At 41.4% G+C, this 19,546-nt stretch overlaps 1 protein-coding gene across 4 annotated transcripts in view; it reads right to left on the bottom strand.

Annotated features, from left to right (window-relative positions):
- Positions 1-11,064, bottom strand: part of NEDD4 (NEDD4 E3 ubiquitin protein ligase) — a 136,543-nt gene extending 125,479 nt beyond the window's left edge. For 2 of the 4 annotated variants that reach the window (XM_019442025.2, XM_019442027.2), the window contains exon 1: positions 10,779-11,064. In XM_019442025.2, the coding sequence (XP_019297570.1) occupies positions 10,779-10,823 (45 nt within the window). In that variant the 5' untranslated portion in view covers positions 10,824-11,064. The remainder of the gene's footprint in view (positions 1-10,778) is intronic. The other 2 variants (XM_019442028.2, XM_019442029.2) reach the window with 2 other exon arrangements.
- Between the last annotated feature and the right edge of the window lie 8,482 nt (positions 11,065-19,546).

Here is a 19,546-nt window from a genome sequence, read left to right as displayed (position 1 = left end):
ATGGCTACACATCAGGTGTAGAGTGCAAGCAGTTCAGATAGAATGCGATGTGGCAAGAGGCTGTCTCTGACAAGAATGAAGAAAAAGGAATGGATAGCTCTATATACACATACATACACACTCAATGTCGTATATATATGACATTTACATTGAGTAGTTTCAAAACTCTGTCAGACAGTTTGCAAATTTGTGACAAGTATACAGAAAACTAAAGCAAGGGGCACCTGGGTGGTTCAGTGGGTTCACCCTCTGACTCTTGATCTCGGCTCAGGTTGTGATCTCACAGTTCGTGAGTTCAAGCCTTACATTGGGCTCTGCTCTGATGGCAAGGAGCCTGCTTGGGATTCTGTCTCTCTTTCTCTCTGCCCCTCCCCCACTTGTGCTCACTTGTTCTCTCTCTCTCTCAAAATAAATAAATGAACTTAAAAAAAAAACTAAAGCAAACAAAAAATGTGCCATAATTATAAACATGGCACAATGGTTCCAACATGAATAATACTATATTCACATAATGTAATAATATTGCATATTTATTTAACAAAAAATGACTAGAGTTGGAAGGAGGGATGTACTTTCTTTTCTTTTCTTTTTTCTTTTCTTTTTTTTTTTTTTGGCAACATGTTATATAATTTATGGTGACCATATTTTCAAAACTAAAAATCTGAACCTATGACTGCCAGAAGTTTTCTTCCTCTGGTGTGTAAATTTACTTGAAACCTGTTACAAAATTGTAAATGCTAGATCACTCTTACTGGAAAATACATAAAGTGAGGATTATCCCAGTAAGGGTGGAGTACATGACTCCTATATATTTGCTATGCATGGTCAAAGATCCTAAGAAGCGTCTGGCATTAATAACCATAATAAACTAGAATACTCAAAATCCTTAGATTTAAGAGAGAGCTGTGGTTCTCAAAGTGTATTCCCTGCACCAGTAATATGAGCACCACATGGCAATTTATTAGAAACACAAAAGTTCAGGCCCCATACCTACTCAATCAGGCAGTGGTGGAGCCAGTAGCCTGTGTTTTAACAAAAGTTGATATGCACAGGTAAAGAGCAAGAAGGTAAGAAAGGGAAGTGCTGTAGTTAATGCAGTTGTGGGACTATTTCCCTTCTCAAAAACTACCACTTTACTTATTCAATCAGTACTGTATAATTTCCAAAAAAAAAAACAGCTCATCATCACTTCACATTTTAACACTACTCTTATATGTGATGGCACCATATACGTTTATACACAAAATGCCTCTGGAAAGATACACATCAAGCTAATAACCTATACTTGTGGAAAAGATACTTTCATAAGATGTGTAGATGAATGTTCACAGTAGGTTTATTCATAAGAGCCAAAAGCTGGAAACAATGGAAGTATCTGTCAGAGGGAAAATGGATAAACATCTGGTTTATTCATACAATGGAATACTACTCAGCAATAAAAAGAATGAGTTGCTTATACAAACAACCACATGGGCAACTGAAAAGCATTACATTAGACAAAAGGAGCCACATACAAAAGTGTACACACTGTATGATTTCATTTATATGAAATTCCAGGACAGGCAAAACTAATCCATGGTGATAAAAGGTTGTCTCTGGAGAGTGAAGTGGGGAGTTGACTGGAAGAGAGCCCAAAGGGACATTCTGGAGTAATAGAAATATTCTAGATCTTTTTTTTTTTTTTTTAATTTTTTTTCAACGTTTTTTTTTTTTTAATTTATTTTTGGGACAGAGAGAGACAGAGCATGAACGGGGGAGGGGCAGAGAGAGAGGGAGACACAGAATCGGAAACAGGCTCCAGGCTCCGAGCCATCAGCCCAGAGCCTGACGCGGGGCTCGAACTCACGGACCGCGAGATTGTGACCTGGCTGAAGTCGGAAGCTTAACCGACTGCGCCACCCAGGCGCCCCAGAAATATTCTAGATCTTAACTGAGTTGTGGGTTAGACATGTTGAAAAGCACTGTACTTTGGGGCATCTGGGTGGCTCAGTTGGCTAAGCGTCTGACTCTTGATCTTGGCTCAAGTCATGATCTCACAGTTCATGGGATTGAGCCCCACGTCGGGTTCCGTGCTGACAGTGTGGAGCCTTCACAGGATTCTCTCTCTCCTTCTCTCTGTCCCTCCCCTGCTCGTGCTTTCTCTCTCTTAAAATAAATAAACTTAAAAAAAAAAGCACTGTACATCTAAGTGTACTTTAAAATCATGCATTTCACTATTTGTAAATTTTACTCCTCTCCCCGCTCCCCCCCAAAAAGAAAAAAAATCAAAATAAAGATGTTTTCAGACAAAAACAAAACCAAGGAAATTTATTACCAGCAAACACTCACTAAAAAAACTTCTACAGGATACACCTCAGGCAGAAAAAAGTGATCCTACATGGAAAGCCAGGAGATGTGACAAGAAATGAAGAAATAATAAGTAGGGAAAAAGTTAAGTATGTGAGGAACAAATATTAACATTGAAATGTCAATGATGATGATGGTGTGTGTGTGTGTGTGTGCGCGCGCGTGTGCATGTACGCACACATGTTTAGTGAGTTTCCATTCCACTGGGGATCCAATTCAAAATCCTTAATGTGACTTTCAGGCACTGCCTGCCTGGGCTCTGCTCTTCTCTCCTCTCCAGATTTATGTCCTGGCCCTGTCCTTTCTCCTCCACCATTCTAGTCTTCTTTATGTTCCTCTCCATCTCATCTTCTCCACATGTGGTTCTGTTTACCTGCAAGGCTTTTTGCCTCACTCTTCACCTGGCTAACTCCTATTCATCCTTAGGTTCAGTTTAAAGATGACTTCCTCAGGAGTGCCTGGGTGGCTCAGTCGGTTAAGCAGCCGTCTTCGGCTCAGGTCATGATCTCACGGTCCGTGAGTTAGAGCCCCGCGTAGGGCTCCGTGCTAACAGCTCAGAGCTTGGAGCCTGTTTCAGATTCTGTGTCTCCCTCTCTCTGACCCTCCCCCGTTCATGCTCTGTCTCTCTCTGTCTCAAAAAATGAATAAATGTTAAAAAAAAATTTTTTTAAATAAATAAATAAAGATGACTTCCTCAGTCTTTCCTTAGACTTTCTCCCCTCCTTCATACCATGAAAGATTAATTCATCTTTCCTATTATATGTTTTTATCTCACATTCTTTCTCCTTCATAACATTTATAAAATGTTTGTGTGATTACATAATTACTGTCCTTCTCTTCCTGTAGGCTATAAATTCAGTGAAGTCTGCCTTTCATCATTATCACCTCATGGCCTGATCCAAATGCCTTACACATAGTCACTGCTGGACAAATATTTTTTAAGCAAACACAGAATTCAAGGTCTACCTAAAACCTATTAACAACAACAACAAAAAGACAGAAGATATGGAAGAACATAAAAACAGTTACAAGTTAATTTTGCATGTTACATTTATAACCTTCCTATGAAAGAGACTCTTTCTGTTAAATTCTTTTATTTAGGCAATTATTTGCAGCAGGACACTGGAAAGACCAAGTCTTTAGTATTAACAAAATCTGAGATTCAAGTCCAGATCTGCTACCTAATAGGACTGAGTCCTTGAGCAAATCACAATCTCAGACTCCTCATCTGTAAAATGGGGATAACACTATCTACATTTGCAAAACTGATTCAATGGTTATAACTGAAGTGTGAGGGGTGTCTGGGTGGCTCAGTTAGTTAAGCGTCCGACTCTTGGTTTCAGCTCAGGTCATGATCTCACAATTTGTGAGTTCAAGACACTCATCAGGCTCCATGCTGACAGTACAGAGCCTGCTTGGGATTCTCTCTCCCGCTCTCTGCCCCTCCCCTACTCACTTTCTCTGTCTCTATCTCAAAATAAATATACTTAAAAAAATTTTTTAAATAACTGATGTATAAGAACATGTGGCCTGGTACTTGAAATACAGCAGACACTCGATTAAAGGCAGCTCTGATTATATTTAGGCTGACTCTTTTACTTTGAGGGAGGATATTTTCATTAAAACATCTTTATGCACTGGCATGATTGTTTGCATTCGTTGCCACAGCATATCTCAGATGGGGGAAGCCAAACATTTGGGTCAGGTCATGCAGTTATGATGCTGCACCACAGACATATTTATTCCTCAAGACTTCAGGAAAGTCTTATCAAAACCTCTTTTCATTTTGCTGTGTCTTTCTCCCTGCATTTATCTACAGACTTCTCCTACCTTCTGCATTTGTTTATCCTCTTAAAACTTTGATAGGATTAGCAAGGGAGCCACACAGAGAAGGGAGAGGCCAGTAACACTGATGGCCACAGAATTCAGTAGAACAGTGGGTTTAGCAACTCAAATCAGCAATCTCACATTCTCTAGGTACTGTAAAATATGAATACCAGACACAGCTAGGGGATGGTCACCCTATCAGTTGATGTAAATATCCCGCTCTGACAGATGTCAAATACCTATGCCAGATCACAGAGAATGACAGAGCCAGAATTCCATCCTAGTCAAATTCAATTTTCTATACCCCTATGCACCATAAATGACTTATTTACAGGTGCCTTCCAGCTCCAAGATTCTATTCCTATATGATATATGAATTGCTAATAGTTACCTGTAAAATATATATATATATATATATATATATATATATATATATATATGTGTGTATATATATATATATATACATATATATATACACACACATATATATATATATATATGTATATACATTTAATCCCTTCTAACCTTCTCTTCTTGGTGCAGAGGAGTCACCGTCAGGCCCACCTTAGGCAGGGGTCAGGGGAGGAGGGAGTTTCATGGAAGTGCATGGTCAACATGCTCAGCAGCATGGGGGACTAGAGGAAAAGGGAGGTGCCATACAGAGATGCATCAGTGGGTACCCAATGGCTTGGGACACAGAGGAGGTTGCACAAAGTTGCAACAGCAGTACTATGAAAGCTGAAAGTGGGGGTGCACAAGTGGCAGACAGAGAAGATGCTTGCATGATTAGGAAATTAGGTACACAAAAAACATAAGTAAATGAATTGGGAAAATATGTAAATATAGTGAGACTAAGAAAAGTAAGAATTTTCATTGGTAGAGAAGGTACTTATGACTGGAAAGAACCCTGAGGCATGATATTTTAAATTGAGAAAGTGCTATGAATTAATGCTTTTTATTTATTTACTTTTTAATGTTTATTTATTTTGAGAAAGAGAAAGCATGTGCGTGAGCAGGGAGGGGCAGAGAGCATGAGAGAGAGAAAGAATTCCAAGCAGGCACCACACTGTCAGCACAGAGCCTGATGTGGGGCTTGATCTCAGGAATGGTGAGGTCATGACCTGAGCCAAAATCAAGACTCTGGCGCTTCACCTACTGAGCCACCCAGGTGCCCCTGAATTAATAATTTTTAAATACAGATTGATATAGAAATAGGTATACATTTATTTATGTACATATATAAACACACAGTACACACACACACACACACACACACACGCACACTTAACTGTTTGCTGAGATTGCTGAAAAGCAATGACATCCAGCAGGTGTGAGCACACTGAGCACCCAGATCTTAGTGCCTGGCTTCTAAAAAGCATTTTCTACGAGGGCACCTGAGTGGCTCAGTGGGTTAAGCGTCCAACTCTTGATTTCGGCTCATGTCGTGATCTCACGGTTTGTGAGTTTGAACCCCGCATTAGGCTCTGCACTGACAGTGCGGAGCCTGCTTGGAATCCTCTCTCTCCCCTTCTCTCTGCCCCTCCCCTGCTCGCTTGCTCTCCCTCTCTCTTGCTCTCTCTCAAAAAATAAATAAAATAAACATTAAAAAAAATAAAAAATGAAAACCATTTTCTACTAAATGAAACCAATGTTCCTAGAAGAAATGGCTGGTTCTAGACAATGGTGGGCTAGGCAAAATACAAGAGGAGTCTGGAACATCTTCAGCCAGAATGTAATGAAGTGTTCAAAGAATGATGGAGACTTGTCACAATGACCTAGGAACCCCCTTAAAAAGTCTTCCTATGACCAAACTCTGACAATTTGAGCAACAAAATATTTAATGATAGTAATTAATTACAACCCATTGAATAAGGTGGAATTCTACACATCCATGCTGATGAAAATAAATGAATAAATAAATGGAGGAGAAAGGGAAAGCTCTTCTTACATAGAATGCCTATTAATAAAGATAGAAGTAAAAAAAAATAGTGGTGTTTGATTCAGGTGGAAGTCATCAATGAATGGTGAAAGTGGTGGATGGAGATCTGATGAGGAAGGACAGGCTACTGGCATAATCTCTGAAGACATCCCCACAAAAAATACAAATCATTAGGAAGGGGAAAATGGTGACATGACAAAACAGAAACCTGACAGACACCCAAATGATCAAGTGAGCAAGGTTACCATTGACAGTGATGGGACAAGTCAATATCATGTACCCCATGTACCCCCTGATGTGATGCACTGATAAGAACACAGCATCATCTCTGTGATTCCTGCCCAAAAAAGCATGACTTCGACATGGTCCTGAGGAACCAGTAACCAAACCCCAGCTAAGGAACATCCTACAGGTTGTACAGCTTGTAATCTGTCAAAAAAAGACCAAGGAACTGATAGAGATTAGAATAGACTGCAAAGACAAGTACATGCAGCATATGCTCCTACATGGGCTCCTGGACCAGAAAGGAAAAAGGGAAATATTAAAACACCTGTCAAGGATTGACGGGATCTGAAGATTGGATGGTAGTGTCATATCCATGCTTATTTTCTGGCTTAGAGGTTGGATGGCTGTTATGTAGAAGTGTTCTTGTTTTAGGAAAATACACACTAGCGCATTTAGAGGTGAGAGGGCATTGTTTCTGCAGCTTGGCCTCCAATGGTTTAGAAAAAGACTAATAAAAAGGGCAAAAAAGGATGATGGGGCAATGGTAGTGACTTGTCAATAGCAGGAGAACCATGTGAGGAGGATCTGGAGTTATTTGCACTGTGCTTCCAACTTTTCTCTTGGTTTAGAATAACTCAAAAGCAAATTGCTAGAAAATGAATTGTATGTATCCACTTCTCCGGTACCATGAAAAATAGAATGAGTCTAGAATTAAGGAGCTGCCAAAAAGGAGCAATGGCAAAAACAACACATGAAAGTTTGTGGCCCAAATGACACAGGTGCAGCTTCAAATGTGCTTCTCCTTTTTTGTGCGGTGAATAAAAGCTTGGGCACTGTGCTCCCCGGTTCAGTATGATGCCAGGGCAGATGGGGTCTGGTTCCGCTTGGCATCGGTGGTTGTCGAAGTGTCAGTAATATGCACTTCTTAACTACCCTGCTGCTGATGTGCTGCCGGAGCTGTCACCCACCCAGGGCACCCATTCCTCTACAGGTGCATCCTGTACTTCCAAACTGGCCCTGGACACTCTCAACTCTTTCCCTTTCCTTCCTTCTTCACCTTGCTTCAGTCAGCTTTCAGTTGCAGGAAACAGAAATCACTCCAGGTGTTTTGAAAAGAAAGAAGTTAATACAGGGAATTAGGCGCCTACAAAATCGTTGAAGAGCTGGAGGGGCAGGCTGTAGGCGAGGCCCCCGCAGGATCCTGAAACATCTGAGAACTGGCCTACCCAAGAAACTGCCAACTTCTGCCCCAGTCAGGAAGGTAGGTAATCAGGAGCCACCACCAGATCTGCTGGCTCTACAAACATACTGTATCTAGTCATCAGGAAGTTGCCACGACCACTGGTTCTGCAACTTCCTACCAAAGCCCCAAGATACCAGATACTGAAAATGCTTTGGCAGAAAAAGTCAATGTCTACATGACTATGCTTGGCAGCAGAAAGAGCCAAAGAAACACGAACTTATACTCCACTTCATTTCTACTTTCCACATCTCAAGTAAGTACACCAAACTGGGAAACCTATTTCAAAACCCATTTCTAGAAATGCTAAGTGCAAGAGAGTATGGGAAACATAGAGTCCAGCTTTCTAATCTCTGCATAACAGGGAAGTCCATGAAAAGAGAGTGGAAGGGTTGTTGAATTCCAGTGTCCATAGCTACCACACTCCTCCTCACCAAAGTGGGAATTGGCCTCTACTGTTAATCCCAAGAGACTGTCAGAGCAAATCTGGTATAACTTATATTACACTACTTCCTTAGTTTGTCATGCTTTATGACAAAATCTGCACGCAAAGCCAGGGCCACCTCTCACTAAAAGACATTTACATGTGGAATAATAGCTAAAATTCACTGAAAAGTGATAGAGAGGAATTATGATCTAAACTTTGGCCTACTTCAACATTAATATGCTCTTATGGTGTGACTCAGCATTTAAAAATATCAGTTAAATTCTAATTCTCCAAGCATCTTGTATCCCACGCCTGTTCGTTTTTCTTCTTGTTTCAGTTTCAAATTTAAAATAATCATCACTTTTTGCGGTAACAGAAAAGCTACCTTACTTTTAATCAACAGTAGAGGGCTGCCTATTACCAGGCTGTCTGTGAGTTCTAGAAAATAACACATCTGCAAAGTTTTTCTTCTAAAAAACAAAAACAAAACAAAACAAAACAAAACAACCAAACAGTGAGGGGGAAGCTCTTCTAAGCCCTCTTTTACTTCGTGATGAACCAGAAAATAAATGACAAATAATAGTGATGAGATGTCAACCTCTACCAGAAAACAGAAAACAAGTGATTTTTATCTTTCCCACTAGACTGTGAGCTCCTCACAAACAGGCAGGGGCCGTTTTTTTTCTCTCTGTGTCCCTGGTGGCCAGCATACTGCGTTGATACAGAACAGACAGTTAATAAATGTCTGTTGGATGAATAATCTAAATTACAGTGGAGAAGCAGAAGACAGCACTCCATCATGTCTCTTATTTGCCCATCTCACTCTCTTCCTCAATGTGGACAAAGTGGACAGAGGGAGCTGCAAGGAACTTTGAGTCCTGGGACTCACAAATGGACTCCCATCAGGCAAACAGAGTGGGCCTCAGGCCATGAAACTTCCCAGAAGTACAAATCCTTCAGGAAGCAAGTTCAGGAAAACCTCATTTCAATGGGTGGAGTTTCTGGCCTTCAGTCCCAATTGCTTACTGACCACCCACTAACAGCCATAATTCATCTTATTTCAGCTGGGTGGAAGGGTGATGTGAAAAGCAGGTAACTGAAAACACAGAATCTGCACCAAAGAGAAAACAGTGCACAATACCTTTGGCAATATTCCCTGGAAGGGAAAGAGATGAGAAATCTGGAATCAGGACCTACCTCTGAATATTAACAAGGAAAGAAAGTCCAAGGTCAGCCTGAATGGGTTGGATATCAGCTTGACGTTATCTGCATTAAACAGCTTATTGTAGCAAAGCAGGAAGACCTGACTGATAAGAAGAAAGCTATCACAGGTTCAACACTCCATTATTTTCCTCTGATCTCTTCTGCAGAACGGTAAAGGACCTCACCCGGAATATCATCTTTAGCCATAACATATTGTCTACTGTTTCTGAGGGTCTACCAAGCTGCCACCATTTTTCCACCACTGCTTTGATTCTCTTCTGGTGGCAATAACTGAGAAATTAAATTCTAATCTATCACATGATCATTCTCAAAACACTCTGAGATAACCTGCCAGCATAAACAAGTTGCCCACTGTTCATGTACAAAGAGCTGTCAAGATAAATGTAAAAGACATTTTGTAAAAGACGTTTGAAGATACCAAGTGACTAAGAGAAGGCACTATGCCAACACTCTCAAAAGATAAAATTAAGGTGATGTACTTAGATAATTGGGTCCAATCTTGATAACAGGTACTTGTGACAGCTTAGCCAGTCAACAAAAATGCTTAAATCTGATTTCCCCCCCAAACTGAACTAGTCGCTGTTAGACTATATAGCCTTTCATTTCCCACCCATTCCCATTTTGAATCAAGAATTCAGGGAAGCCACATCTCATTTAAAACGGAACAAGTCTTTCCAAATGCCCTTATTTTTAGTAAGTGTTAAGGTATAACCAGCATTAAGTTATTTCGCAAGGGACAGCTTTACCTTCTCAAATCATGGAACTTAATTTTCAAACTGGATAGCTGTGGGAAGTTCTTTAAAGTATACATTACAGCTTTATTTTTTATATATTACTGAAGACTGGTGAAATATAGCATGAACTTTCCACACTTGGCACTTGTTGCTAAACATGAAGAGAACAATCTATCTGCCTGCTTTCCCACTGCCGTCTCCAGTTAGAAGGTTAAGAACGATTTCAGATTAAAATAATAATAATAATAAATAATAATAAAATAAAAGCCAAAATAGCTAATGACCATTCCCTTGGAAGTCTTCATGTCAAAGTCCATGAAGTTAAGTCCAGCGGGCCTCTGCGAGCGGAGGCTAAACAACAACCGGGATGCTGAACTCCAGGGAAATCCGCCCCACCCCACCCCACCCCACCCCCGCCCCCCAGAGCTCACACACCCTCGGCTGGGGGTGGCAGGAAGGGGCCGGCGGGGCGATGCGCGTCCCCCGCGCACTCATGCGGCTCGCTGCCTAGCACCCCTCCTCTACACTTCCTGAAGGAAACTGACAAGGAAGGCGGCGGCTCCGGGCGGAGAGGGGTGTGGAGTCTCCAGGCTGGCGAAGAAAACGCTGCTAGCTAGAGGAAGCACTCCCCACCGCCCCCGTGCGCGCGCCGGGCCGCCCCAGGTCCCCAAGGCGCCCAGCGCGCTCCCGGGGCTCGCGCATGGGGAGGCGGGGGCTGACAGACGACCCTCCGGCCGCCGCCGCCGCCGCCGCCTCCGGTCCGGCTGGTGAGCAGCGCGAAGGGAAGCCCGCCCCGCAGCCCCTCGGCCTCCGCACCTCATCCTCCGGGAGCCCGAACACCTCCACCGCGCAAGTTGCCATTTCCGAACAGCTCCAGCAAACTGGACGCGCTTGCCCCCGCCCTGGAGTGGGAACTGTAGTGAGAAGGAGGTGGAGGAGGAGAACTGGGAGGAGGCGGGAGGAGGTGGAGGAAGAGGAGGCGGTGCTCCCCCGGCGGCGGCAGCGCCTCCCCCGGCCAGTGGGCGCTAGTGGCACTAGGAAGCGCGGCGGGAAAGAGCCCGCAGCGCCTCGGCGGCGGCGCGCCTGCTGGGGCGTGGGGGTGGGGGCGCGCGCCGTGAGGACAGCGTGCGTCAGGGGCTCGGGTAGGAGGCACGCGCGTGGCGGGGCTCAGGGCGTGGAGAGTGCGCGTGGCGGGGGCACGCGTGGCGGGGGCGCGCCGGCCGCTCCCGTCCCGGGAGGTTGGCCAACGCGCCCGCCTGTGAGAGCGGTGCAGCGCCAGGCGTCGCGTGGAGCAAGCCGTGGAGGCCGGGGGACGTCAGCCCTTCCCCTGGGAAACAAAGCTGCGGTTTTCCCCAACAACAAGTCTCACTCAGATCCGCTCCACAGCTCTGCCTCTTTCTAGACGCCTGGGATCAGGAGCGCTTAATCCTAGCTTCACCACAAGCCAAAAATCAGAGCGCGTTCTTAGTAAAGGCTGCCAATTCCAATAGAAGCTGGACCTTGGGACCTCGTGGGGGAAAGCCCAGCGTGAGCGTGGCAGCATATGGGGAGGCCTGAAGGGATCTCATCATTCCTGGACTCAGGATCTGAAATTCTCTCCTTGTGATTTTTAAACACTGTGCCAATTCATAAGCGATTTCCTGTCGTATGGTCTGTCTTTTAAGCCTACCAATGACGTCCAGCCTCCAGGCTTAACCCTCTAGACCTGCTTAACTAAGCCTTGACCTGTAGCAGCAATGGAAGGTAGCGAAAAAAGGGAGAAAAATACAATGAACTAGGACCTCCTGTGCTATGGAATAATCATGCTTATTATAGTCATGTCTGACGGATTTTATAGTTCCCTAATCACAGGAAGACTGGTGTTGAATAACAGATCTAACAAGGGAAACCTTATGAAAGATACTTTAATGTTGGTTATTCTCTAAAGCATCCAAAAGCCTTGTTTGAAAGTTCTTTAATTCTTTCTTACTCTTAATATCTGCTGGCTGCCACTCCTCTCTCTAACGCTGGATTTTTGAGATCTTTAAGGTTCACTGTTTTTCTCCTTCCATTCTAAACTCCCTCCCTGAACCTCATACATTGCCATTGGCATGGTGAGGTACAATCCTTGTAGAGATCTCAGACTCAGAGCTCAATAGTGCAAGAAATGGTGCTATATAATTTTCTGTAACCGAACTTAGTTCCTATAGGTAAGCTTCCTGTCTGCCCAGTGGTAGAAAACTTAGTCCTGATTAGTTCACTGGGTCTTCCTCAACCCTCTTTTTGTTAAGATTAATTCTACATTCTAGCCGGCAGCTGTGGTGCTACATCATCTCAGGGATGGAGGGCATAGCAGAGCCCTCATCACTCCCCGCAGGCATTAATGGAAACATTTTTCTTCCCACTGGTCTCTAATCATAGACCTCTGTATCCATTAGAGTGAAACTTGGCTGTTAGTAATCCTAACCCAAAGTAACAGAATTTAAGGGTAGATGTTACATTGTTCTCCCATTTAAGTCCAGAGGTAGGTAGGCCAGGGTAAATAAGGCTACATTGCTCCACAAAGGCATCAGAAATTCAGGCACTGTAAAGCTGGCTGCTTCGCCATTTATAGGTGTGGCCCTTATGCTCTAGTCCAGAGAGTGCCTCAGGCTCCAACCCTTACATCCTGTTCCAGGCAACAAGACAGATGAGGGGATAAAGATGGGAGTTCAGGTCTCATGCTTGTCTTTTTAAGAAAGGCTTATGGAGTCTTTTACTTAAACTCATAGAACAGAACTGAGTCACATAGCTGTATCTAAATACAGGGTAGGCTGGCAAATATAGACTGTTCTGGGGAACCTTGGGTTCTATCACTAGGGAGGAAAGGGAGACCAGTGATGGGGGGGTGGGGGGGCAGGGAACCTAGCAGTCTCTGCTACCATTTTTGCCCTCTGGCATTCACGGAGAAGTCAGCACTCCCAATCCATTTCTGGTCTTCAGGCCAGGGAATTTTAGGCTCAAAGAAGAAAACCCCATCAGGTCATCTGACCTCTCTCATTTGCTGCTGGCCCTCTGCATCATTTTTGTGGCTTCTGAGACTTGGTACCTGTCTCCAGCCTGCTTTGGGTATTCAAGCTTTGGATCACTTCTGTAGTATTGCTGACATTACACTCTGGCATGCGGTGGGGATGAGGGACACTTCTTTAAAGCTTTTGATGTAAGACTATACTTAGGATATAGGTCATCTCTGCTCTTGGATTCTCCAAGTCTGGGGATTTGTCATTCTCCAATCCTGAGAGAAAAACCCATGTGCTAGAAGGGTGTTCTTCTTGGAGATAGGCACTGTGTCCAATATTGTCTAATAAAACTTTGTGTTATGAAGGAAATCTATATCTACACTACCAACATGGTAGCCACTAGTTCACTTGGTTGTCGAGCACTTAAAATGTGGCTAAGACAAATAAGGAATAATTTTACAATTAAATTTAAAATGTTTACTTGTGGTTGGTGACTGCCATATTAGACAACATAGGAAACGTGTTCAATGTGTCTCAAATTGTAGAAAAATTTCTAAATTACATTTTGAGTACATACAAAAAGTTATAAAAATGTATAAGGTACGAAGAATAAAAATGAACACTAATGCACTCATCACCCACTGTAAGTAAAAGAATATTACCAACAATTTTTTTGCATTATCTGTGCCTTCCTATTCCATCCCCTTTCCTCCCCCTACCAAGAGATAACTACTATTCTGAATTCTGTTTACTGTTTTCTTGTTTTTTTTTAATTTTCTTATTTTTTTCCTAAAGTTTTTAAAAATTTTTTTATTTTATTTTATAAAGTGTATTTATTTATTTTGAGAAAGAGAGAGAGAGAGAGCCTGTGAACAGGGGAGATACAGGGGGTGGGTGTGGGGGAGAAAATTCCAAGCAGGTTCCACACTGTTAGCACAGAGCCCAATACAGGGCTCGAACCCACAAATGGTGAGATCATGACCGGAGCAGAAATCAAGAGTTGGAAGCTTAGCCAACTGAGCCACCCAGATGCCCCTGTTTTCTTGTGTTTTTTAAATTGTTTTACCAGATGGGTATGTATTCCTAAGTAACATATTGTTCATTTTCATCTCTTTGATCTTTATATAAATGGAATCATAAGAGGACTTCCATTTTTCTTGCCATTCTATTTGTGAGATAAATTCATGCCAAATGGTTGTAGTATTTAACTTGTTTTCACTGCTGTATGATATGCCATTGAATGAGTCTACCACAATTAATCAATCATTCTTCTGTTGTTCGACATTGGGGTAACATGTTTTTTTGTGTTTTGTTTTTAATTTGTAAACACCTCTTATTACATGATTTAGCTGTTTCAAATGTTTGCAGCACATTGTTTATTTTTTATAATTTAAAAATTTTTAAGTGTATTTATTTATTTTTTTTGAGAGAGAGAAAATGAGCAGCGAAGGGCAAAGAGAGGGGGAAGAGAGGATCCGAAGCAGGCTCTGTGCTGACAGCAGACTGCCTGATGCGCGGTTAGAACTCACAAACCATAGTATCATGACCTGAGCTGAAGTCGGATGCTCAACTGACTGAGCCACCCAGGCACCCCTGCAGTACTTTGATTAGATAAATGACAATGGTGTCTCTGAAACTTAATGATAGTTCAAAATTTGTATCAGTTGAGGAGCACCTGGCTGTCTCAGGTGGTACAGCTTGCGATTCTTGATCTTGGGGCCATGAGTTCAAGGCCCCCATTGGCCTAGAGATTACTTAAAAATTTTTGTGTCAGTTGAGATAAATGAAACATCAGATTACTAAGCTTTTCCCAATGGTTTATTATATTCAAGGACAGAATTATCTTTTATGTTTATACTTTTTTTTTTAATGAAGTAAATTCTAAAAGTTTTCTCTTATTGAAACCCAGAAAGTTTTAATTTTCTCTTTCATGCCATTTTAAGAAGTTTCAACTTTAGGGGTGCCTGGGGGCTCAGTTGGTTAAGCATCCTACGCTTCATTTCAGCTCAGGTCATGATCTCACGGTTCATGAGTTCAAGCCCCACCTGGGGCATGGGGCTCCATGCTGACAATGCAGAGTCTGCTTGGAATTCTCTCTCCCCTCTTGTCCCTCCCCCAACTCTCTCTCTCTCTCTCTCTCTCTCTTTTTTAAACTTAAAAAAAAAAGGGGAGTTTGAACTTTCCACTTCAGCAATTAAAGGCAATGCTTCCTTTTTTTTGACATTTGTTTGCTGTTGTTTCATTTTGTTTTGCTATTACACATGATGCTGCTATAGAGTCTTGTTTATGAAACATCTTATTATGCCAGAAAATAATGAAGTAATGATGGAGACATGTCAAAAGGACACAGAAGCCAGCAAAAAGAGGCTCCCACTGCCAAAAAACAGACTAACTTGAGCACCAAAATAAATTATGATAGCACCAGATTATAATCCAATAATAAATCTGATACCGTAAATCCATACTGATGTAAATTATACTAAATGAGTAAATTCAGAATTTGACAAGTGGGATTTTTACAGAGTTTGATTTATCTTTTCACAAAATACTTATTAATTACATAGGGAGAAGGGATGAACAACAGCACCACAATAAGTATTCAAACTGAAGATCAGTAATGGGGCAGAACAAAATCTTGAATCTGCTAAAATGCATTGCAGAGAACAGAGCATACCTCAGTGCTATTCCTGCCTAACTAGAATCTAATCATGATAAAGGCATCAGACATACCCAAATTAAGGGACATTTACTATAAAACAACCAGTCTGTAATTTTCAAAAGTGCAAGGACATAGAAGTCAAAGAAATCTGAGGAACTATGGCAGACAGAGATTAAAGAGACTGTGTTAGGGTTCTCCAGAGAAAGAACCAATGGGTGTATGTGTGTGTATATTGATGGGATATACATATATGAAAGAAATTTACCAGAGGGAATTGCTCACGCAGTTATGGAGGTTGGCAAGTCCAAAATGTGCAGTGTGGCCCAGCAGCAGGAGAGCTGATAATGCAGATATAGTTCAAAGGTTGTCTTCTGGAGAATCCCTGCTTGCTTAGGGGAGAACAGTCTTTTATTCTATTCAGGCCTTTAATTGACTGAATGAAGCCCACCCCACTATTAAGGGCAATCTGCTTTACCCAAAGTTCACCAATTTAAATGTAAATCTCTTCCAAAAACACCCTCCAAGTTGATACATAAAAGCAGCCATCACAGAGACATGGCACCCCACAATACCGAACCCTATTGCTATAAAAGACATTATTGAAGCATTTGCTGAAACATGAATGTTTCTGAGGATGAGGTGATTGTAACGCATGTTAACTGCCGGATTCTGATGACTGTATTGTGTTTATGTAGATGAAAACGACCTTGTTTATAAGATGTACGAGGTACGAATGTATTAGAAAGTTCATGGGCAGCAAGTCAATAAAATCTTCTTCAAAGGATCAAGAAAAAATTTTCTTTATACTTTCAACTTTTCTGTAAGTTTGAGATTGTTTCAGATTTTAAAAAATGAAATTATGCTGGTTAAAAATAAAGAAAGGTCTTTAATAAAAGGAACTAGCTAGCGCCCTTGGAGAAATAGCTGATTCTAGTACTGGGGCAAGAAAGGTACAAGATGAGCCTGAAGCATATTTTAGTGCTAGAAAGTAAAGAAATGCTGAAAAAAAAAAAATCAAGCCCACAATGATGGGGGTATATCAAAGATCTCCCAATGGCCAAAGCTGGAACAATTTGAGCAACAAAATAAAGTAGTATTGAATTATACCCAAAACAAAATAAATATACACAAGTCTATACTAATATAAGTAAATGATCAAATAAGTAGGGGAGAAGACACAAGTTTTATGTAGAATTCCAAATAATTTATGTAGATACTCAAGGAGAGGGAACATAACTCCCTACTGCTACATTGTGGGCTATGCTTAAACTTAGCGACTTTCTCCCAAATAGGACAATAGGGAAAATGGGGTGGGGGTGGGGTGGAGAAACCTGACAAACACAGCCTCAGTCAGGTGATCAAGGTCAACATCAATAGTGATAAGTCATGTTGATACTATGTACCCTTGATATGATGTGATGAACATGGCACTTTTCCTCTGTGAGACCAAAGATCTGTAACCCCAGTCTAATCAGGAGAAAAACATAAGATAGTCTGACTATAGAGACGGTCTGCAAACACCTGATCAGTATTCCTCAAAATTGTCAAGGTCCATCGAAAACAACGAAAGTCACAGCCACAAGGAGTCTCAAGAGACGGGATAACAAAATGTAGTAATATAATGTGATATCCTGAGTGAGATCCTGGAACAGAAAAAAAAGGGGGGGGGGGCACTAGTAAGAACTATGAAAATCTGACCAAAGTGCAAAGTTTAGTTAATAACAATGGATTAATATTTATTAATTGTAACAAATGTACCATACTCACATAAGATGTTGATAACAGGTGGAAGTAAATGTAGGGTATATAGGCACTCTCTATACTGTCTTCACAAATTTTGTTATAAACCTAAACTGTTCTAAAAAATGAAGTTTATTTAAAAATAAACAAATGAATAAATAAATAAGTAGATCTTAAAGTCTCAAAAAGTTTTACAATTTTCACCACTATGGTCTTGCACATATTTTACTATATTTATTCCAACATAGTTTATATTTTGTCTTTTTATTGTACAGATGGTATCTTTTAAAAATACTACATATCCTAACAGTTTATTGCTGATGTACAGAAATCCAACTGAATTTTCTATACTTATTTTAGGATTCAACAAACTTCCTGAAGTTCATTTCATCTAAAATACTTCTTCTCTTTTTTGTAGACATTCATTAACATCTTTGAATTGTTTCTTCCGTTCTAATCCTCTTGTATTTCTTTTTCTTAGTGTCCTGTCTAATACTTGGATAGACATGGTGATAACATGGGTATAATTGACATATTTCTGGTTTTAAAGGGAATGCTACTTGCTGTAAGGTTTTGGGTTTTTTTGTTTTCTTTTTTTGTTTTGTTTTGTTTGCTCTCCTTTCTTTGGTGAAGAAGTTCACTTCTATTTCTAGTTCAATAGTAAGATTATTGGTCATAAATGGACATTGGATTTTATTTAACAATGTCTTCTGTACCTCTTGAGATGGTTTTTTTTTCTTTAAATTTTTTAGAGTGGTAGATTTTGGTAAGTTATGGTAATGAGTTATGGTAAATTTGAGGTATAATAATGTAGTCTTTTCAGATTTCTACTTAATCAAATGATGATATTTCTTTTCTCCCCGTTGTCTTATGAGTAGAGTCTGAGTACCAGGAGTTTCTGTATGGTCATGGCATTGGAGGAGGGGGTCTGGTTTTCTCCTGTTCTCCTTCTGTATTGGAAATACATAGCAGTTGTCAGTTTACCTGCCATTCTCTGATTGTTGTCCCATCTCTAAGGGCTCTTCTTGTTCAGTGGCCCTCTGTTTTCCACCTTTTAGCATTGTGGAAACTTCCACATGCTGCACCCCTACTGCTGTGGAGACAGAAATCTTGGCATCTGGACTCCACTCCACTGTCAAATCACACTATACTGTCATTTCTACTGCAGCTACTGCCTCTAGGCTATGTCTGCAGGAGACCTATCTGGAGTTTCCCAACTCACAGGCCTCCTGACAGTAGTGAGGCACACCATGTTTTCTGTTAGAGCTCCTCCATTGTTAGGTATTCTACAATTGCCTTCTCCTGATAGCTCAGCAGCAAGGATGTAGGCAGGGAGTTCTTTCTCAGAGACACACATCTATACATTCTTGTCACCTCTAACTCTCTCTTCAGGGTAGGAAAACTGGCTGCTTCACATCATCTTTCCTTCTACCTAAATCAGTCCTAATGACATCAACTTTAGCTCTTGGCAGTCAAAATGTAGGCTTTTGAGGCTCAAAAAACTTTTTCTCAACTTGCTTTTCTCTACTGCGAGATTCACAGCTCTATTTTGAAACTTAGAAACTGAGCATTGACTCATCTCTCTTTTCATTTCTCTAGTAACAGCCCTCCCTGAGGGTAATAAATACAGAAGGCACTCACTGCTGCCTGGGTGTGGGGAGAGGAAGGGAGCCAGGATATTCCAGGGATAATACGTAGTTATCAACAATAGAATTTCACAATAATACTGTGCCTGTGGCACACCCTTAGCTCTTTTGTAAGTTTCACACATGTATTTCTCACTAGCTAAGTCTGCCTGAATGTCATGAAGAAACCTCAAACTTAATAGATCCCAAACTGAACTCATCATTGTCCTATATTCTGTGTCTCTGGAAATGGCATTACTATCTATCCAGGCCAAAGGCTAGAAATTTCTGAGTATCCCCAAATTCTTATCCCTCACAGCTCCCCACCCCATACCCCATCAATGTGTTAAACAGTAGAAATTCTCCCCCCAACCTCAGAGGGCTTTCTCTTGTTTTTGTTTTTGTTTTTCCATCTTATTTGTATCTATGTCTAATGTCAGCACAGTGTACCCACCATTCTGATTCTTGGCCCAGACAAGTAGGTAACTCTTTGTCTTTCTTGAGCCGCCCTCTGTCTTCTAAGGCAAAGGTTTGCGTGCAGGTCATTTATTTTTGAACATGCTGTCAAGCGGTGGTGTCCTG

The sequence above is a fragment of the Panthera pardus genome, unplaced genomic scaffold, assembly GCF_024362965.1.
Source record: "Panthera pardus isolate Hobbes unplaced genomic scaffold, ASM2436296v1 HiC_scaffold_24, whole genome shotgun sequence".
Classification (NCBI taxonomy): Eukaryota; Metazoa; Chordata; class Mammalia; order Carnivora; family Felidae; genus Panthera; species Panthera pardus.
Note: the sequence above shows the minus strand (reverse complement) of the source record. Positions and strands in the feature narration are given on the sequence as shown.